General features: G+C 48.8%; 1 protein-coding gene and 1 long non-coding RNA gene across 3 annotated transcripts; both read left to right on the forward strand.

Moving 5' to 3' along the window:
• Positions 1-1,252: 1,252 nt before the first annotated feature.
• On the forward strand, positions 1,253-7,555 carry LOC120235454. 2 transcript variants are annotated; one of them, XR_005529421.1, is made up of 5 exons: positions 1,253-1,470; positions 1,972-2,238; positions 4,330-4,396; positions 5,387-5,512; positions 7,043-7,555. It is a non-coding gene; the product is annotated as an uncharacterized LOC120235454 (long non-coding RNA). The 2 variants fall into 2 exon arrangements; XR_005529420.1 differs by lacking the exon at positions 4,330-4,396.
• Positions 7,556-11,906: 4,351 nt separating this feature from the next.
• SNRPB (small nuclear ribonucleoprotein polypeptides B and B1) lies at positions 11,907-21,508 on the forward strand. Its single transcript, XM_039237804.1, has 7 exons — positions 11,907-12,029; positions 14,569-14,720; positions 17,036-17,147; positions 19,222-19,374; positions 19,917-20,055; positions 20,353-20,478; positions 21,223-21,508. Exons 1-7 carry the CDS (start codon positions 12,027-12,029, stop codon positions 21,231-21,233), a joined length of 696 nt encoding a protein of 231 aa, XP_039093735.1. The 5' UTR covers positions 11,907-12,026; the 3' UTR covers positions 21,234-21,508.
• The last annotated feature ends 596 nt before the right edge of the window (positions 21,509-22,104 follow it).

Raw genomic sequence — 22,104 nt, forward strand, 5'->3', positions numbered from 1 at the left:
TCGTTTCTCGGACACCCCGACATCCCTCCTATGTGGTCTCTCCCTACCCTATTGAACTCAGAAATGCCCACGTGTCTTGATTTGTGAATGAGCTATGTCCGAAGTTGTCACTTTGGGTAGAACTGGTAAGAGCGTGAGTAGCATTCTCCATCTTTCATTTCCCTCTGTCATTCCTACTGACCGTGCTCCAAATAGAGGTGGCCCCGGCAGCCGTGGTCCTGGAGTGAAGACGCCTTTGAGCACAGTTGCAGATGACACATGATGGACATGGAGCCAAAATGAGAAAGAAATTTCTTGACTCTAAGCCACGGAGATTTGGGAGGAAGCATTTGTCACTACAGAATAACCTGGCCCATCCTGACCCCTCCTCCCCTTCGCTGTGAGTGTCCTGTCTTCTTCAGGGGGAACTCAGAGCCCTGTGGACATGTGCTTGCTCTCAGCATTTTCATTTAGTCCTTCGTTCACTAGGCATTACTGTAGGCGACGCTGAAGGGAACTGGCTTTGGAATAAGAATTCTGGATTCTAGGCTTGGCCCTGACACTTCATGGCTATGATCTTAAGGACACATCAACCAACTTCTTAGTACCTTAGTTTACCCCTCTGTGAGATGGAAAGAATAGTAGTGTCTACCTCTTGGCTATGTTGTGAGGATTCCTGAGCTCTAGACAGTACTCGTTTTTAGGCCTTAGTATTCCTAGGAGCAGAGGGCTCTATCTATCAGCTTAGGCTAAGCTATACTGCAGTGACACGCGACCCCCAACTCTCAGCGGCCCACACAGCTATCTAACCTTAACCCCAGTCTAATTCCTCTTCCTTCGTAGGTCAACTCTGGTTCTGCACTGTGATCTTTTACAGTAGAAACCAAAGGCCCTTCTGGGGACATGCTTCTCTCAGAACATGAGTGATGGTAGAATCATGCTTAGAAGTGGCACGGTGGCCTTCAGTCACATTGCATCAGCCAAAGCAAGTCACAAAGCCAAGCCTGATGTCAGGGGCAGAGAGGTGCTCTCTTTTTATAGAGAAATAAATAATCGGGAACAGCGGTAAAAATCTACCACGAAGGCCTCTTTTATCCTAGTCTCTAGGATTAGTGAAATGACTGAGGTGTCTTTCTTTGTACAAGAAGCTTGTAATCTAGTAAAGGTAGTCAAATAAATGGAAACATTGCAACATGCTGTGGGTAAGGCGAGATGCCCAGGTTGGACAGACGAGGCAGTGACCGTCTCTGCCTGTGGAATTAGGGGTTGAATCATAAGGGGAACCTAGCCAGCCTCCAAAGGGTACCCAGCAATGAGGCGACTGCAGTCCTTGGGGCTAAGATCCCAGATGGGGCATCTTGAGTTGCGTCTGATGGTAGTTTAGCTTCAACGCCACCTGCCTCCCTTGGGACCACATGAGTGGAGGATGTCCTCTTGGGTTCATCTGAAGACACAAACACACCGTACTGATAAGGCCATGTGATAAGGAAGGTGGGGGCTCCCTTCAAGTGTCATTGTGAGGCCTGGAGCATGACCTGAAGGAGGAAGAACTCAGTTGAGACCCCGAGTCCTCTGAGTTCAGGGACGTGGGATTGACCGCAGCTGGAAACTAGGGCCAAGCAGTTGGGGGCTGAGTTCTGTATGCTCAGATTGGTCTGGGAGGAGATATTCTGAGCCTGTTTACCCACAGGCCTTATGCCACATCTTCACTCTACTCCAGGGGACAGAGACATGGAGTTTGAATCTGTGGTGTGAGGGTGGGTAGGAGTTGTACAGTTTGACAGCTAAGGAAGAGGGGCAAGGGACAGGCATGAGGGCGTAGAGGCTGGAAAGGGCGAGATAAAGAAATCCAAGGAAGCCCTGAAGCCCGAGGCGCCATATTGAATGAGGAGGTGTGAGAGGACAGGGCCACAGGGCCCCTGACCAGAAGGCACGGGCTCAGGGTCCACAGTAGAGCTCCTGGCAATGTTGAATGGCTTCTCCTTCGCACAGGTCCTGGCTTCACGGAAACAAGATGGGCTTTCGCGAATCAGGCTCTGAGAAGTCACCCCAAGCAGCAGAAGTTGATCTTGAGATGAAGTAATGTCTACCAGGCCCTCTGGGAGAATTTCAAGGCAGACAGTGGGCAGCCCCTGGGGCCCTAACATTGCCTGATCCTTCTGCCCGCTGAGATCAGGACCCCAGTCAGGTGTTGCCTCTGGAGGGCAGGGAAGACGCTTGAGGCCATGAAGAAGCAGACTCAACATCATACAGCAGAAGGTGAGAGTTGGTGGGTCTGGAGAGACACCGTGGTGGGGGAAGCGAGCTGGGGTTCTGCAAGAGCACCTCAGTGACCACAGGGGCACCCAGGGGCTCCTTCCTCCCTGCGGGGCCTGGAGTCGCTGCTCTGGAAGCGACTGTGGGCGGCCCGGCGCCTCACAGCTGCTGCTGCTCCTGTCCCCGGGGCTGCCTTCTTGAGCTACTGACTGGCTCCGAGGAAGAGGACAAGCCCCAAATGCTGGTGAGGTGGGCAACTTTATCCCCCTGAAATGCTGGCTTGTTTCCAGAGAACAGCATCTGTTCTCTTTCTTGAAAAGGGGAAGGCAGTCGTCCACACCTGTGTCAGACGCTGTCCTACTCACTTCATAATGAACGGTTCCTGCGTTTGTGTGTTTGACTGTCTTTGTTGAAATATATATCCAAGATTAATATGAAGAGTTCAGGAGACTTTTCAATGTGAGGAGTATTTTTGAAAAACAGATTATTAAAAATTAAAAAAAATTTTTTTAAATGTTTGTTTATTTTTGAGACAGTGAGAGACAGAGTGCAAGCAGAGGAGGGCAGACAGAGGGAGACACAGAATCCGAAGCAGCCTCCAGGCCCTGAGCGTCAGCACAGAGCCCGACGTGGGGCTCGAACTCAAGAACCATGAGATCATGACTTGAGCTGAAGTCGGACACTTGACCCACTGAGCCAGTCAGGAGCCCCCAGATTATTAAAAATTTTAAGTGTACTACAAAGTTTGACTCTGTATCCACCCTATCTAATGATATTGTGCACTAGAACTCTTTTTACCTTGTTATCACTGAAATTTTGGAACATACAGAGGATTAAGGAGCAAAGTCATAATAAGCCCTCAGATCCCATCGTACCGCTTCAATAGTGGCCAATCTTATGCCATTCCTACCCCTCACTTCCCTTACTGGATTATTTTAGACAAGTCTTAGACATGATAACATTTCCTCTATAATTCTTAAAAAAATTTTTTTTAAATGTTCTATTTGGGGCGCCTGGGTGGCTCAGTTGGTTAAGCCTCTAACTCTGGCTCAGGTCATGATCTCAAGGTTCATGAGTTCGAGCCCCGCGTTGGGCTCTGTGCTGACAGCTCAGAGCTTGGAGCCTGCTTCAGATTCTGTGTCTCCCTCTCTCTCTGCCCCTCCCCTGCTTGCCCTCTGTCTCTCATTCTCTCTCAAAAATAATAAACACTAAAAAAATTTTAAAAAGTAAATGTTTTATTTATTCTTAAGAGAGAGAGAGAGAGAGAGAGATACAGAGCATGAGCAGGGGAGGGAGAGAGCAAGAGAGGGACACAGAATCTGAAGCAGGCCCCAGGCTTCGAGCTGTCAGCACAGAGCCTGATGTGGGGCTCAAACTCATGAGCTGTGAGATTATGACCTGAACCAAAGTTGGATGCTCAACTGACTGAGCTCCCATAATTCTTAATAATAAATGTAAAAGGGTAGTGGTGGTGGTAATACAATTTATTTCAAAAGGAGAAAGTCTGGCCTGGAACGGTGTGGGATTCTTACGGGTCCACACTTCTCTACTGCTTGGCAGAGCCAGGGTTTAAACCCTGTTTTCCTTGACTCTCAAGCTCCTGAATCCTCTAATGTGTTGAATAGCCTTCTTGCTGCTACATAAATCCCCATCTAAAAATGTGGGAGCATATTTTCCAACCCTTGGGAATGGGTCTGTATTATTTGATGAATGATGCATATAGAATGCTGTCATAAGCAGTATTCTGGGAAAGAAGCAATTTAAATATTAGGAAAGCATGAACTCTCTCACCCAACCAGGTTAAGGTGTTTTTTGTTTGTTTTAAATTTGATTGAAGTGTAATAGACAGGTAACAAAGTGTGTAGGTCAAAAATGTACTCAGGGCGCCTCAGTGGCCCAGTCGGTTGAGCATCTGACATGGGCTCAGGTCATGATCTCACGGTTTGTGAGTTCAAACCCCACTTCAGGCTCTCCACTGTCAGCCCAGAGCCTGCCTCAGACCTGCTGCCCCCTCTTCTGCCCCTCCCCTGTTTGCTCTCTCTCTCTCCCTCTCAAAAACAAATAAACATTAAAAAAATATACTCCAACTTTCAGAAAGCGAACACAACCACGTAACCAGATCAAGACACCGAACACTGCAACTTGTGAGCGTTATGTGCATGTAAGCCTTCTAGTCTTTCAGCCTCTACTCCCCTGAGGATAACTCTATCCTGACCTCTAATATCACAGATTACGTTTCCTATTTTGTTTTTAATGAATGTCATCACATAGTCTGTACTCTTTCGTGTTTGGCTTCTTTTATTCAACATTGTGTCTGGGATTCATTTGTGGTAACATTTGTACCTCATTTTTCACTGCGGTTTGTGTTTATATGCAAAGGCCCCAACTAGCCTGGGTATTCTGTTTAAAAAAAAATTTTTTTTAATGTTTATTTATTTTTGAGAGAGAGAGAGACAGAGCGTGATTGCAGCAGGCTCCAGGCTCTGAGCTGTCAGCACAGAGCCCGATGCAGGACTTGAGCTCATGGACAGTGAGATCATGACCTGAGCTGAAGTCTGACGCATAACCAGTTGAGCCATGCAGGCGCTCCAGGATTTTATTTTAAAATAGCAGGCAAAGACAGATTTTACAGATCCCACTTAGTAACCTACATCCCTCAAAAATTCTCATTGTGGACCCCGTCTGTTCATTCCTCCTTTTCTCTGTGGTTGAAGACTGTTCCGTTTTCTCCTGTAAACCTTTGCCATCCCCCGATGCCCAGCACAAGCCCGGTGCACATGTGCGTCTTTCCTTCTCCAGACCATACCCCCTGCTTCCACCTCAGAATTCCTCCAGAATGATCCTCAAGGTCACTTTCCCGAGTGCTGCCTGAGGCTTGCAGATCGACTCACAGATCATTTCTCCAATGAAATCCCAAAGGTCCGAGGGCCAGAAGTGCTAGCTGTGCTAGCACTAGAAGAGCACTAGCTGTGCTCCCCTCAGATTTTAACACAGAGCTAGGAGTGCCTGGAAGAACTTTATATGGAGAACCGTGTACTTTTAGAGAAGTGGGTCAATGTCTCGCTTATCTGGGCTCTTCAGGGCCATCAGATATACTCCTCACACTGGGAAAACGGATGGTGACTTGCTGTCTATTAACATCTATTTATAGGTGCCGGTTATACTCCAGGATGTGGCTGTGGCCTTCACAGATTCGAATGGAAAGGACTGACCTCTGAGCAGAGGAACCTATACAAAGAAGTGATACCGGAGAATTACAGGAATCTGCTCCCATTGGGTGAGGCTACGTTCTTTCCTTCATTAATATTGTAGAGGTTTAGGGCACCTGGGTGGCTCAGTCAGGTGGGCGTCGGACTTCAGCTCATGTCATACTCTCACTGTTCCTGAGTTCCAGCCCTGCATCAGGCTCTGTGCCGACAGCTCAGAGAGCCTGGAGCCTGCTTCAGATTCTGTGTCTTCCTCTTTCTCTGTCCCTCCCCACTTGGCGCTCTGTCTCTCTCTCTCTCTCAAAATATGAATAAACATTAAAAACATTTAATTAAAAAAATACTGTAGAGATTTATTGGCTACCTTCTATGTGCCAGAAAACATTCTAGACACTTAGAACACGTAAGTGATGGAATAGTCTCCCCTACCATTCAAGACATGGGGCTTGAATTCACTGACCACGAGATCATGACCTGAGCCAAAGTCAGATGCCCAATCAACTGAGCCACCCAGGTGCCCCGACAAACACTTGCAGTTAGGACATTCTTCTGGATCAGGAGTTGGCCAGCTTTTACTGTAAAGGGCCACAGAGTAACTGTGTTAGGTTTTGTGGGCTGTATGGCCTCTCGGTAGGGGCTTCCGAGTCTGCCTTTGCAGTGTTAAATTGCCACAGACAACATATAAATGAATGAGTGAGGCTGTGTTCCAATAAGACTTTATGTGTGGATCCTGGATTTTGAATTTCATGTAATTTTTAGGTATCATGAAATATTATTATTCTTTTGACTTTTCCCCAACTATTTAAAAATTTAAAAACCAGGGGTGCCTGGGTGGCTTAGTTGGTTAAGTGTCCGACTTCCGCTTAGGTCATGATCTCACGGTTCGTGGGTTCGAGCCCCGCGTCGGGCTCTGTGCTGACTGCCAGCTCAGAGCCTGGAGCCTATTTCAGAGTCTGTATCTCCCTCTCTCTCTGACCCTCCCCGGCTCACGCCGTCTCTCTCTCTCTCCTAGAAATAAATAAAAATATTTTAAAAAAATAAAAATTTAAAAACCATTCTTAGTTTGTAGACTTTCCAGAAAGAGAGCCAGGTTTAGCGGGGTCTTGAACTCGTGAACCACGAGACATGACCTGAGCCAAAGTTGGCCACTTAACTGATGGAGCCACCGGGGTGACCCAGACCAAGTGGCTTATTATGTGTATCAGTCTTGTTTCATAATAAGAAAACTCATGGAGGCGATTCCCACAGAGGTAACAGAGACTGTTGCATCCAAGCAGAACTGAACTGTGGACATTATGCATCACTGTGAGTGTCGGTGGCTTATTTGGTAGAAAGGAAAGGCCAAGGGTAATGGAAGCCATTTATAGCACACGGCGCCTACTTTAAAGGTTCCTAGTCTCACATGTAGAGATGATTTTGTCAGACTTTGTGGATTGCAATAGAAAATGGAACGTGTGGAAATGGAATGTAAAGGAATTATCAGTGAGAAACAAATTGTGCTGTACATGTATTATTAATTACAGTAAGATGCTGTGTCTGAGGATAAGGTGAAGCAGCCCAGTGGCCCCCTTAGGGCTTCTCTAACCAAAAACTCTCTTCAGCAGAACCAAAGGTGGAAATCTACTCCTGTGCCTCCTGCCTTCGAGCCTTCTCCCTCTGCCGACGTGTGCTTCCCATCTTCCTGGGCTTCCGTGACGTCAGCCCCCATCAGACACCACACTCACGGGAGAATCCTTGTTTCCAGGGAGTGTGGGCAAGGCTTTAGCCATAAGTCAAATCTTATCAGACACCAGAGGGTACACTGAGGCGAGAAGCCTTCTGTGTGCGGGCATCCTGGGCGGGACTTCGTTAACCAGTCAGACCTCATCCTGCACTGGAGAGACAGACGGGGAGGCATCCCTAGCTGTGCGTGGAGTGTGAACAAAGCTTCCGAGACACGTCGGTCCTCAACAGGCTTCAAGGACACATTCAGGAGAGGAGCCTTCTCTGTGCAGAGCGTAGGCAACTCAGCAGCCAGAAGTCAACCCTCACTGAACAAAAAGGATGCACGTAGGTGGGAGGTGCTGTGTGTGCAGGACTGTGGGTGGGGCTTCAGCAATAAATCAGTATTCACTGAACATCCAGTGGCAGACTTGGGGAAAGTGTCACATGTTCAGAGAGCACTGGCGGACCTTCGCAAGAGAGCAGGCAGGTAGGCACAAGGTAGCACCCTCAGGGAGGAGCCGTGCGCTCGCAGGGGGGGTGGGTCAGACTCTCGTGCTCAGTCAGCCTTCTTCACACACCGTAAGGGTAATCTGTGCATGGGGATCCTTGGAGCTCCGTCCAGATAACTCATTCAGGGCCGGCACCCACCCCTGCCTCTCCCTCCTGGGGGGGCGGGGAGCTTCTGGCCAGTGACCGACTGATATGGGGAGACAGAACTCCAATGCTCGCCTCAGCAGGGGCGACGCCAGAGGGTCATCTCAGATCCAGCGTCGGACTGAATGATTTGGTTGCAAACATGTTGTAGGTCCTCTTCCTCTGCCCAGTCCCGCCCTCATTCCCCAATAAACCACTCAACCCCCCCCCCCCCGCCCCCCGTTTTATGGCCTCTCCAGGGAATCCATGCGGAGACATCCTAAGTGTGCGAGGAGTGTGGACGAGGCTTTGGCCATAAGTCATCCCTCAATAAACCGCAGGGTTCACAGAAGAGCAGCTCTGTGTGTGCGGGCGGATGAGCAAAGACTTAGGAAAAGCAAGCCTCCAGATCCAACAGGAAATGGCTTGTTTGGGAGAAGCTTTCCGTGGGCAAGGAGGAAAGGTGTGAGAGGCTTTAGCAGGACGTGCTGCCCCATCCCGCACCAGAGGACAGGCTCCAGGAGGGCTCGTGGGTGGAGCTTTATCCTGATGTCTCTTCAGAGCCTCACAAGGATGGAGACTGGCCGCCGAGGACCATTACGTCATTCACCTCTGAGGGGCTTTCAGAAGTCTGGAGGAGAGGGAAGATGGCGCTCTCTCGACTACAGAGGCCTGGGTTTTCCATCCTTTGTGAGCAGATGAAATAAAAACGTAGAGGGCTTTGTTTGAGTAACCCAAGCATGGTCTAGTTTAATCTTCATACACCGATTCTTTCCCAGTTCCTCTTATCCTTTTGTTCTACTAAAACCTTTGACGAGCTCAGGCTGTGTACCTTAGTCTCTCAGCAATCTGGAAAGGAATTCAAATCCACAGCTGGATGTCCTGCATGAATTCAACCCTTGGGAAAAAAGAAGTCCCAAATCAATCTAATAGATTTATAGGGCACTCTGAGCCTTTGCATGGGGAGGACCATCTAGGTTCTGGAGACATGCCAGCTGAAGGGAGGGTCCTCCCAGGTCTCTGCGAGGGGGAGCGGGTTGCCTCTTCTCCTAACTGAGCTCCCTCTGGTTTCTGTGAAAGCTCCTTTCTCAGGAGTGTTCCCTTCCTTCCTTCTTTCTAGTCTCTCTTCAGGTCTCTGTTGAATCCTTCTCTACCTCTACTGTTCCTTAATGGTCTGTTTATGTCCTCCAGTTACGGGACCCTTTAGCCACATTCCCTATGTGGCCTTCCAGATTCCAGGGTCAGGTTCCTTGACCACACCCAACCTGTTCTCCAGCCATGAATCATTGCTTTGGGCTGCTTAGCTATTCCCCATGTCAGTTCATATGTCAAAAGACCCCTACACACGCCTCTAATAGCACGTCCACACAGCCCTCCATCCTCAGATCCAGGCCTGCTAGTGACCCCCCACCATCAGCCCTCTAATCACTGGTCAAAGACAGCCTCGTCACATACCTGCCCTAGTTTTTCAGCAATGAGATTCATAGCATAATCTTTTTCCTAATGGAAATGTACGATAATACCATGCCATGCCTTTTATTTTCTCCTAAGAGGCATGATATGTATAAGGGATAAAAATCCATGTTCTCCTTACATAAAGATTCTTTTTGTCTAGCCCTGTACCCTATTCACTAATTTCAGTCTAGAATTGTTTTGGAGAATAGCCAAACACTCACTTGCTCTTTAATTAAAAAGAAGTTTGGGACATGTTGCAAAATGACATTCTAGAATAAAAAAAAAAAACCAAAAACCAGATTCCTAGAGTTCCATCCACCATTGTTATAGAAAGGATAAAAGCACTTCTTCCCAGGCTGAGTGTTGGGGCAACGGCTGAGGATTGGAAGATCTCGCGAAGTTGGGTTACACACAGGGAAGGATTCGCCCTGCTGATATAGGCCACCAGGACAGTCCCAGCTTACCCTGCTGACCAGGGTCTGAGGCAGAGCTGGCTTCCTAGAGCCCTTACCACTGCCACTCATCAGTTCCCTTTTTTCCAACTTCTCACTTCCTCTGGGAACTAGAAAGCCCCTGGACTAGTACAGTTTTCTCCCATACTACGTTCCTATAGAACACAGCTCTCTCCAGCTGATTGGCTACCATATCTTCTCTGGCTCTCCACTCAGGCAGTGGTGGCTTAATTGAGAGCCCAAACAGCACAGGTCTGTGTCCCAGTCCAGGTCACTTCCTCTGTACCCTCCATTCAGCCCCACGGGCACACACCTGAGGGCCCCACTGCGCTGGTTATCTGACAGGCAGATCACCTGACCTTCCTCCTGTGCAGGTGGTTGCTAGTCCCCAGCCCCCCTCCTCCGCTCCATGTGGATGGGTGCCAAGGCCCCAGCAGCCACCTTGAGCTGCCCAGCTCAAGCTGTGCACTAGGTGCTTGCTATTCTCTGGCCTCCCTTTCCAACAGCACCTATAGCAGTGCCTTGACCTCCTCTGCTCACCAGCTCATCAGCCTCCGCCCACTTGTACCCCAGAGGTTTGTTTGCTGCAGCCCTTCAGATACAGACACTGTGTGGCCTGTGTTTTGTGTCAAATCACCCTGGCTCTCTGTGCACAGCCAACTCCCTGTGTGCCCCCGCCTACCAGCTTTGCTCTCCTGGTGACTGTACAATACTAGCTGATCTGACCCTTAACAGCAAAAGGTTGCTCGTCCCTGTTCTAGACTGAACCTTAAGAACACTTTACCAAACAAAGGCCAAGTGGATTCATGACCTCCTTGTCCTTGTTCATGGAAATTGACAAGCCAATGGTGGCTAGGACTGGCATGGTAGCAGTGGAGCAAGTGACAACAGTCAGATTCAAGACATTTTGTAGATGAGGTCCGTGGGACTTGCTGATGGATTGATTATGAGGTGGGAAAGAAATAGAGGAATCAAGGATGCTTCCAAGTTGGTAATTTTGCTTTCTGTTTTTTAACTTGAGAAACTCCTGAGGTGGGGAACACTGGTAAGAAATGGGTTTGGGAAGAAAAGTGAATACAACAGTCAAGAATCCAATTTTCACCCTGTTAAATTTAGGACACCTATTAGACATCCAGATTAAGCAGGCAGTGGATGTAAAAGGCCAAGAGTTAAACAAAGAACCCAGGGTTAGAGGAATAAATTTGAAATTCCTAAGCATTTAGGTAGTATTCAAAGGTCATAGGACTGGATGGGATTGATTAATTGACTCATTCATTGATCCAAATATGTTTTTTTTAATTTATTTCCGAGAGAGAAAGAGAGCGAGAGAGAGAGAGCGAGAGAGAGAGCGAGAGAGAGCGAGAGAGCAGGGGAGGGTCAGAGAGAGAGGGAGACACAGAATCTGAAACAGGCTCCAGGCTCAGAGCTAGCTGTCAGCACAGAGCCCGACGTGGGGCTCGAACCCACAAACGGTGAGATCATGACCTGATCTGAAGTTGGACGCTTAACCGGCTGAGTCACCCAGGCGCCCCATCCAAATAGGTTTTGAGCCCTTGTTTTGTGCCAAGCAGTGTTCTAAGCATTGCAGTAACGAAAAATACACAAAGGAAAATCTATACCCTCAGAATATCCGTTCTAATGAGGAGGAATAATAAAATAACAAATATATAGTATATTAGGAATCGATGTTAAGGAGAAAGGTAAAGCAGGGATGGGTGGGAAAGGCTACGGTTTTCATCAGGATGGCCAGGGAGTCCTCAGTGGGGAAATGTTATATGAGCTTAAGTCTTGAAGGAAGTGAGGGCATGAGTCGTGCACATTTATCTGGACGACTAGCATTCCAGGCAGAGGCAGCAGCAAATGCAAGCGCGCTAAGGCAGGAACGCGTCCAGCAAGTTAAGAGAAAAGCAAGGACAGTATGGCTTCAGGAGAGCCAAGGGAGAGTGGTGGGAGATGAGGATCGAGACAAAATGGGCCAGGGCGGCGTGGAGGACAGGAAGGAAGGTGAGGAGGAGCATCTAAGGAACGGACTGAAACTAGGAAGGCGACCAAGCATCTCCGAGTTCAGTTTGACGTTAGCCCCGCCCCGAGCCCCGCCCCGAGCCCCGCCCCGAGCCCCGCCCCGAGCCCCGCCCCGAGCCCCCGAGGGCTCCTGGCTCACTGCTCCGCCTTTAGGCCGGAACTCGCGAGCCTGCGCCGGGGCCGGAAGTAGCTTTCACCCGACCCCATTTTATCCGAGGCTGCACTTCCGGTAGTGGCGGCGGGAAGTGGATTACTGGCGGGCGTCTAGGCCTCTGCCGAGGAGAATCCGGCGGGAATCGGAGCCATCAGAACCGCCACCATGGTGAGGAGGCGCAGGCCGGAGGCGCGGGGACTTCCGAGTCTGTTGTGGGGTGGGGGCCGCGGCTGATCGGGAGGAGGGCATGGGTTGGCCGTTCATGGCGGTGAAGGCCCGGGCCGCGGCCGCCCCGTCGGGGCAGGGGAGACCCGGACCTTGGCCGTTCGGCAGGGTGGGGGAGGGGAAGGCTGGAAATGAGGAACGGAGGCCTGAGGCGCTCGGTGGTGGCGAGGATAGAACCCCGGCCCTCCACGCCGATGTAGCCACAGTGTTTGGGATCCTGCAGACGAAGTAAACTTTTGTAGAATAAATGGGGTTTCGGAGCAGGCGTTAGAGCCTGCTCTAATGGACTGGGGAAGACCCGGTGAGAGACTCAGACTTGTGAAACGGGGTGAGGGTCTGAGGACTTGAGGCCAAATCTAGAGAGTGCTTGGATCTGGGAGGAGGGATCGGGAGGGCGAACGGGAATGTTTGGGGTGAAAGAATTCAGCTCATTTGCTCTGCGTGTCTGTGTGTTTTGCGTATGTCTGACTTTTCAGGCACTGGAGCTACATAGTGAAATGCTTCCTTCCTTCCCCCAGTTCACTTTGTCGTTGGGGACACAGATGATCTAATCCAGAGTGATAGATAGTTCAGCATTACGTAAAAGTAACGGCGAGGGAGGGGCGGGGCAAGAACGCCCGCCGGAGTAGATGATTCCTGAGCAGAGTCCTTAGGGGTTGTTGGAGGTGTCTTCCCAGTGAAAATGGAAGGGAATATTATAGTTTAGGAGGACTGCAAGGGCAAGGCAGGAAGGGGAGCACTATTGAAAGTTCCTGGAGGGGGGAGGGAGGAGGAGGATGGGAGGAACTGGCAGGAGCCTGGTTACTAAAGGCTTTACATGCCCCCCAGCCCTGTTGGTGATGAGGTATGCCAGTGAAGGATTTAGCGGGCAAAATGACACAAACTTAATTGTGTTTGGAAAGATCCCTCTGTTCTGTAGCTGTTGCATGTTGGGCGAACAGAAAGCAGGGACTCGTTTGCGGGATTGGATGGAAGGGTGGGCACTGGATTCAGTCTGTCTAGGTTCCAACCCAGCTTCCTGGCTGTGAGATGGGGCTTACTTAACCTCTCCTGGCCTCAGTGGCTGCGTCTCAAAATAGGAGTAATAACTAGTCCGAATTCTAGAATTAAATGAGATGTGTAGTGCTACAGTGCCTGGCACACAGTAAGCACCCAAGAAGAGTTAGCTGTTACAAGGCAGACGGACCAGTACATGTTGTCATTGAGGTTCAGATCTGTGTGGCTAGACAATGTGCGATGCGATGACAGGCTGGTTAACATGGTCATTTGAGGGCCAGTAGACCACATGACCTGGGTCTCCTAGGTGTCCGTCAAGGTTCTGATCCAAACGTTTGTAGGTTCAAACACCTGTTCTGGCCCAAGCTCAGACGGGAATGGCAAGCACAGTGCCTGGCTCCCCAATGAGTTAGGACTGGCCCACACCAATCAGGCTGACAGGATCTGCAGATGAAATGCCAGGTTGTTTAGGTCTAGAGAGAGAGATGTAACCGCCAGAGACCTCTGGCAGCTTGCACTGTGAGATCTATTTTGTCTCTTAGCAAAGCTGCATTGGAATCCAGGCTATAAAGTAAAAAAGGTTGTTGGATTAACAAAGGTAAGTAAATGCTGTATTCTTGAAGACCATCATGTGTTCAAACTGATCAGCACCCTACCACCGGCAGGTTTTCCTCTTCAAGGGGGTCTTGGAGGCACACTCACATTTTTGCTTTAGGGCTTTTATGCTCCTTGCCTCCACGCTGATCATCTCCTTTCTGATGACAGATGTCCAGTTGATTAGATCTTTAGTGCCAATCATTCCAGGTCCTCTTTTACTCCGTCTTTTATTTTATTTATTTATTTATTTATTTTTAATTTTTTAAAAATGTCTAATTATTTTTGAGAAAGAGACACACAGAGTAGGAACGGGCAAGGGGCAGAGAGAGACACAGAATCCGAAGCAGGCTCCAGGCTCTGAGCTGTCAGCACAGAGCCCCATGTGGGGCCCGAACTCTTGGACTGCAAGATCATGACCTGAGCTGAAGTCAGATGCTTAACTGAGCCACCCAGGCACCCCTTTACTCAATCTTTTAAATGGGCCGTGAGTGATCAGGGCACTGGAGTCACACACCGATAATCTGCACAGTGGCAGATAGCTAATTCGTTGTGGGGGGGGCAGAGGAATTGGATCAGTTTGGAGATACTTTACACCCTCACCTCTGATACTGACACGACATAGACGTAGGCAATTGTAATAGGAAAAAGGATTTTTTTTTTTAAAAGATTATTTTAAGGGAAGGGGGTAACCAGGAAGTGGGCAGAAGTTAGGGCTGAGCACAGGGTGATGTGGGAGAATTCCCAGGGAAGGGCTCTGGCTGGAAGACAGAGCTAAGAATACTGAGAAAGATAGCCATGCGGAAAAGAAAGTCACAGCTGAAGGTTTCCGGAAGCGCCGGGGACATGCAGGTCCCAGAGCTGGTCTCATCATGCTGATTTCTCCTCGCAGACGGTGGGCAAGAGCAGCAAGATGCTGCAGCACATCGACTACAGGATGAGGTGCATCCTGCAAGACGGCCGCATCTTCATTGGCACCTTCAAGGCTTTTGACAAGCACATGAACTTGATCCTCTGTGACTGTGATGAATTCAGGAAGATCAAGTGAGAAGTGGGCCGCGTGGGGGCGGGATTTGAGTTGCGAGGGAAGTGGATCGGGCGGGTGGGCCAAGCTACAGGTGGTCGATGTAGCGGTAGCTGGTTCTTGGCCTGCTCTCCTGTGTTAGAGGGCAGATGTAAACGGGGACATTGGACTCTAAGAGATCTTCCTTAGCCTGGCAAGCCTCGCTCTCTAGTTCTAGCTGAGGACGTAAGGAGGGCTGCTAGGCTTTTTTGTTTCTCTGACTGTGTGCCCCTGGGTACTGGGGTAAAGGGCTCTCATGTTCTCCCCACAGGTGTGTAAGGGGGGAGAGCTTGATTTTCTGGCCTCATTGCCTATTTGTAAAGCTGTAGCCTAAAGGGCTCTCCCAATGCAGCCTGGTCTGAAACTGCTTTAAGAAGCCTCTGACCCTCTTCAGGGTAAGTGCTCAGCTTCCCGTGTGGGTTCGGGGCCAGTGATTTTTGTTGGCTTTTAGAGACACAATCAGATACTTCCTACTTCCCTACAATTCTGTCTGTGATTGGATGGCTCCCTTGTCTTACGACTCACAGATCTCGAGCTTCTGGCCTGTTAAGAGCTGTGGGCTAACTTTTTGTGCGTATTCCATTCAAGGCATCTTGAGGCCCAAAGAGGTTATGTGACTTCCACAGTCAGTCAGCACTCTTCTGCCGCATGCAGGGGTCCATATGATGTTGTTGGCGGCTGTGAATTCCTTTTGATTCCCCTTGGGGCTGTTGTTTTCTTTTTGTGGCAAGAGGTCAAGAACTACAGGGTATAGTGTGATAGGGATGGCTGAGTGCCAGGGACACAGTAGATCAGCGTAGAACTCTTCCGAGGGGTCTTTTCTGTCTTATAGTTTTTTTAATGAAATTATTCTGATAATTTAAAAAATGTCTATTAGAAAATATATTTTAAAAATCCATAAGAGCATATGAGAAAAAATTTAAATATTCAGACAGTTTTTTTTTTAAATAAAAGAATAGTACACATTTTTAGTTAAAAAAAAAAAAAAAGATAGGCCCAAAAAGAAAAGGAAAACTGCTATTAATTTAACATAAAAAAAATCATTAAGTGGAAAGTTTTAATTTTTTTTTTTTGATTAAAAATTTTTTTTAAGTTTATTTTTGAGAGAGAGAGACAGAAAGAGTGATGGGGGGAAGGGCAGGGAGAGAGGGAGAAAGAGAATCCCAAGCAGGCTCTGCAGTGTCAGCATGGAGCCTGATGTGCGGCTCGAACTCCTAAACCGTGAGATCATGACTTGAGCCAAAACCAAGAGTTGGGCACTTAACCAGCTGAGCCCCCCAGGCGCCCCAGGCAACCTTCTAAGTTTTTAAAAATCTGGGCATTTTGTCCTTTAGTTTTAGGATATGGGTTTTGGCTTTTTCTTCCCTTCCCCTGCCTTGTTGATGTTATTTTACTTCCCAGTGTACATTTACAGCTGACCCTCGAACGACCCAGGGGTTGTGGTACAGACCCCACGCAATTGAAAATCCACACGTAACTTTGGATCCCTCCCAGACTGAACTATTAATAGCCTACTGTTGACTAGGAAGTCTTACCAATAACATACACGTTCGATTAGCATGTAGTTAGCATGTTAACGTGTATTACATGTGCTGCATTCCTACAGTAAAGTAAAAGAAACGTTACTAAAATCATAAGGAAGAGAACGTACATTTACAGCACTGTCTCAGGATTAAAATCCGCATATTAGTGGCCCTGCACGGCTTCAGCCCAGGTTGTGCCAGGGTCAGCTGTATATTTTGTTCATCCTTTTCTGGCTGTTGCAGTGGGACTTGTTGTTTTCGTGCTTTGAGGACAGAGGTGTAACTTCTGTGAAGTTAGTTATTTTTCCTTTATTCTGCTTCCGAGGCGAGGTGAGGGATGGAGTCAGTCGTTCCGCAGGGCGGACTTGGTAGTGGAAACACTGGGGTTCGGCTGTGGCTGGAGCTGCTGAGGCCGCCTCTTCCTGCAGACGCAGCCTTCAGCTGAGGGGGGACTGGGGTAATGGCAGAGAAGACCGGACTGCGGAAGGGCCTTCACCGCGGTTATGGAGTAACACTTGAGCCCGGGCTGGGCTTTCTTAACCACTGTCCTGTCTCTTGGCCAGTGCATCCTCTTGGTACGGGAATCGACCACCCAGGGGGTTTGGGGTTCAGCCTGGGAAGACTGTCTAGAGGAGCCACTTTAGAGAAAGCTTTTGTACCCTCAGTTGGGAGAGGCAGTGTAAAAATCGCTGAGGCCCCTAGGCAGGTGAACAGGGGCTTTACCCCCTTTCTAATGCTTGCTTTTTTGTTTCTTTTCCTAAACCCCTCCTCAGGCCAAAGAACTCAAAGCAAGCGGAAAGAGAAGAGAAGCGAGTCCTCGGTCTGGTGCTGCTCCGGGGGGAGAACCTGGTCTCCATGACTGTAGAAGGACCTCCTCCCAAAGATGTAAGTCAGCCTAGGGCTCCTAGAGCTCTGGTGCAAGGCCAGGAGGCCCTGGGGAAGGGAGCCAGGCTCTGCCTTCGCGTCTCTAAGTGCATAATTCACAGGCACCCTCTGCTTTCTGTCCGCCTTTTACAGATAAAAGACTCTCAAAGAGGTCACCCTCTAAGTAGGAAGAAGGGATGGGGAACTAGAATTTGAAGGTTTCCGACTCGAAAGCCCTCCCTTCTTCCTCAGTGGATACACGTAGTGAGTCAGGAGAAAAGGCGCTTAAGGCCATCTGGTCAGTTCTTAACGTGATGGCCGTCTAGCTGGACGGTGAAAAGTCTGACTCCAAACAACAGAGTTTATATATTTTGTAAGGTCGGAGAAAAACAGTTAACGTTTATGAAACTCCTGCTGTGCAAAGCACTTCAATATTTTAGCCACTTCTTGTAAGCCATTTTTTGAGATTCCCACTGAATAGGTCAAACAAACTGGGGGTTGGTAACTTGACCGAGGGGTCACAGCCACTGAGTGGTGAAGCTGGTGTTTGATCCCAGGTAAACTTGGTTCCATGAACACCAGCCTGCATTTAGAAATAGACTAGACTTGAGAGCATCTAACCAAGTTTTCTCATTTTCATTTTAAGACATTGTCATCAAAGGAATAATTTTCCTTGTTTTTATTTTTGTCCACATATATAACTTTTTTTTTTTTAAAGCACATAATATGTGTGTAATATTTTGTTCTGCGTTTCCATTTAACCTCGTAAACATTTTTTCTGGTTGCCGTACACTTTTTTTTTTTTTTAAGTTTATTTATTTTGAGAGAGTGGAAAGGGGCACAGAGAGAGGAGGAGAGAGAGAATCCCAAGCAGGTTCCACACTCAGTGCAGAGGCTGACACCGGGCTCAAACTCGTGAACTGTGAGTTCATGACCTAAGCTGAAGTCAAGAGTCAGACTCTTAACCGACTGAGCCACTCAGGTACCCCTACTGTATACTTTTTAAAAGGCATGTTAATGACTTAAAAATCATCTTGTAAGTGAGGACAGAGTAGTTATCCTAGTCATTCCCCCCCCTTTTTTTCTTTGTTTATTTTTGAGAGGGAGAGAGTGGCTCCCCCAGGGCTCAAACTCATGAGCCTTGAGATCATGACCTGAGCCGAGATCACGACCTGAGCAGAAATCAAGAGTCAGATGCTTAACCGACTGAGCCATCCAGGTGCTCCCTAGTCATTTCCTTCTTTTTTGGACTCATACATGGAGTCCAAAGGGAATAGGGAGCCTTTCCAATTAATAAATGTCTGTAGGGGAGTTATTATATTTCTTGGCTAAGCATAGGTCTGTATTCATAACTCCTGGTATCTATTTCCAGTAGAAGCTGCTACTAAGTCTTCATGACTTAGTAGCAGCCAGTTTTGTTACAACCCCATCATTTACAGGTGAGGAAACAGTCCCAGGACTGTAGGATTACTTGTCCCCTGTCACCCACCGGGTGAGAATCAGAGCCGGGACTGGACCTCATTTCTCTTTGATGCCAGGTCAAGTGCTCTTGTCTACTCTACCCTTTTTATTAGTTTTTTAAATTTTTGTAATTTTAATTTTACTGTGTTTTAAAGAGAGTGTGCAAGCAAGCAGGGGAGAGGGGCATTGAGAGGGAGAAAGAGAGAGAATCTTAAGCAGGCTCCACCCTCCCTGCGGAGCCTGACACAGGGCTCCATCCTAGGACCCTGGGATCATGACCTGAGCTGAAGTCAAGAGTCAGGCGCTCAACCAACTGAGCCCTCAGCTGCTCCTCTACTGTGCCCTTCTGAGTGGAGCCCTGGCCCTTTGTTGGTTTAATTTTCATAGGAATGCGTGTAAATTGAGTGGTGGTGCATTTTCTCTAGACTTAACTCCACGTTCTAGCCTGCTAAGGAGTGACAGCGAGGCATATAATCTTGGGTGGAGACGGAATGGCATTAACACGTGGGTGCCTAGGCAGTGTTTTTAAGCTGTTTTGATGTCCTGTAAATCTGAGGGGCTCTCTTGGCAATGGTATCAAAGCGTACTGACTCTCTAGGCCCTAAGCATTTTAGCATATTTCTTTGTTTTGTAGACTGGCATTGCCCGAGTGCCACTTGCTGGAGCTGCCGGGGGCCCAGGGATTGGCAGGGCTGCTGGCAGAGGAATCCCAGCCGGTGTCCCAATGCCCCAGGCTCCTGCGGGACTTGCTGGGCCGGTCCGAGGGGTTGGTGGGCCATCGCAACAGGTAAGGAGTTGGGGAGCGCACCAGCTTCTCATGGTTAAAATGAAGGATACGTAGAGGCCCCACAGTTTGGGAAGACTCCAGAAAGACCAACAATCTGACTCCCATGCCATCAGTATTTCATTGTCCTTTGTGCGTAGTCCCAGATTCCAGTGAGAAGGAAAACTTAGCATTGTAAATAAATGTTGATGCTACCGAAGTAGAGAGATGCATAAAAGGTATTTTGGGCAACATTATGGGGGGCAGAATGTTCCACAACACGGGAGATAACGCTCTCTCACAACCTGTTATCCGTCATACTTGTCATACTTGAAAATGCAGTTGCCTTCTCTCATTTGGAGTGGGCCTCCCTAACTCAGGACTACAAGATGGGACTCAGGCACTCGAGCTTCATCATCTCTGGCAGGGGGTTTCAGAAAGCCTGAAGCCGTGAGCTGCAGCTCAGGGGATTGGGTGTCTGCCCCATCTTCACCAGGTTGGGGGCGGGGGGGCCAGGATGCTGCACTGCATGTACTGTTCTGCCTAACTCTGCTCCCGTGTCTTAGGTGATGACCCCGCAAGGGAGAGGCACGGTAGCTGCCGCTGCTGCCGCCGCCACAGCCAGTATTGCTGGGGCCCCAACCCAGTATCCACCCGGCCGTGGGGGTCCTCCCCCACCCATGGGCCGAGGGGCACCCCCTCCAGGTGAGAAGCCTGTAAGGAGACCCTGCTAATTGGTGGAAGGTGCCTGAGCTGGATTCATGATGAGGCATAACGTTGACTGAAACTGGTGATGAGTTTGCGTAATTAAGCAGGATTACTCTGAGATCCAGCCTGACTGACGGACCACGGAACTAGCCAGGGGGAGCCCCACCTCTTTGGCTCAGGGCCCAGAGACTGGGAGGGTGGAATGGTCCATCCTCAGAACTTGACAGTTCTGTTAGGTTTCATGCTACCTTTTCAAGACACTTGAGCTGTGTTCTTGGGGCTTTTTTCTTGTAGGCATGATGGGCCCACCACCTGGCATGAGGCCTCCCATGGGTCCCCCGATGGGGATCCCTCCTGGACGGGGAACTCCGATGGGCATGCCCCCTCCGGGGATGCGGCCCCCTCCCCCGGGGATGCGAGGTAAGTGCCAATAGCAGTGACTTCGACTTCCTTAGAGAGCATGTTGGGATGGGAAATGGAGGGAAGGGTGTATTTTGTCCATACCCTGTGGGCTTTGAGGCCTTCAGTAGAGGGATGTGGCCCCTTAGAGGGCAACTCTGTCCAGAAAGGAAAGAAGGAAGAAGTATTTCTTAAATTGGCCTTCCCTCCCTGTTAGAGCAGCTAGAGCGGTCTACACCAGGGTACTCCTCAGTGTCCACGGGGGTATTCTCAGGGCACTGTGCCATCATGCATTCTGAGAGTCCCTTCCCAGCAGAAATCATGGGGTTGTCCTGTGTCCTTTGGCTTGACAGTGTCTGGTAGTTAAGAGGTTGCTGTACTATTTACTATGTATATCTGTTTAACTCCAGTTTGAGAAATACTGATGGGTTTGCCCTCTCACTTTATAGATAAGGAAATGGGCCCCAAGAGCTTAGTGTCCTGTCTCCTAGGTTGGTGTTCTTTGCACCAAGCCATCGTGGTCTCTGAGATAACCCACAGCCACACTGGTTGCCCCCCCCCCCCCAATGTCTCTAGTTCAGGTTTTTTGTTGATGGGTTTTATAAGCCTAGGAACCCAGTCTGTCCCAGAGAAGTCCCTAGTTAGCGTCTGTGTTGTACGTGTCCCTCTGATCGCTGGGGAACTGCGGGGTGTGGGAGGCTGGGGTGGGGCTGGGGATTTGAGTTGTGGATCAGGCACTGACTAAACTTCTTATTCTTACTTCAGGCCTTCTTTGACCCTTGGCCACAGAATTACAGAAGTAGCTCCACAGAGACGTGGGCCCGATGACCACAGACCCGTTTGTTTGTTACGCCGTTGTTCTCGGAGTCTCATGGGATTGTCTGGTTTCCCTTTCAGGGCCCCCTCCCCCGGGAATGCGCCCACCAAGGCCCTAGGCTCATCTTGGCCCTTCTCAGCTCCCTGCCTGTTTCCCATAAGGCTGTACATAGTCCTTTTACTTCCTTGTGGCCTGTGAGACTAGTTTATAATAAACTCTTAAGAATATTATAAATGTGTCTGTTTAAATTTAGAAAAGCTTTGTTATATTGGGTAGTTGATAGAGTCAAGAAAGGTTGCCTTGGAAAAGCGAGCCCTAATCTCTGCTGCTTCCCTTATAAAATACTGCACAACACATTCGCAGAGAAGCACAAACCTCTCTCCTACTGAGAGAATTAGCAACATTGAACTACAAGACATTTTCATGTATCAGACTGGCAAAAATTAGTTTGTTGAAGGAAATGCTTGTACTGTTGGCGATGGCTGTGAATTGGCAGGTCCTTTTTGGAAGGCACGTGTCTTGATAGCCTCTTGTACATTACTTGAGATTATATTCATTTTTTTATATGATAGGGAGGAGGCAAGTAGTAAAAATGGAAACCAATCCCGTTTGAGGAAGAGCAATTTTGGTGTAACTTTATCCCAGTATCACACGTGCACATAATCTAGGTTGTGGATCTCTGATTTCTTCCACCTCGAGTCTGTTCACCTGATGGTCACTGAGCAATACTTAGGACATCAAGCTTTGAGGTTACAGAAATAAGTGGACACTATTCTTAAGCTACTGTCTGGGGGGAAGACAATTCTGAATGCAAAGGAGACCTTGAAAAA

This window comes from Hyaena hyaena, unplaced genomic scaffold (genome assembly GCF_003009895.1).
Source record: "Hyaena hyaena isolate Hyena2069 unplaced genomic scaffold, ASM300989v1 scaffold_131, whole genome shotgun sequence".
NCBI classification, from domain to species: Eukaryota; Metazoa; Chordata; class Mammalia; order Carnivora; family Hyaenidae; genus Hyaena; species Hyaena hyaena.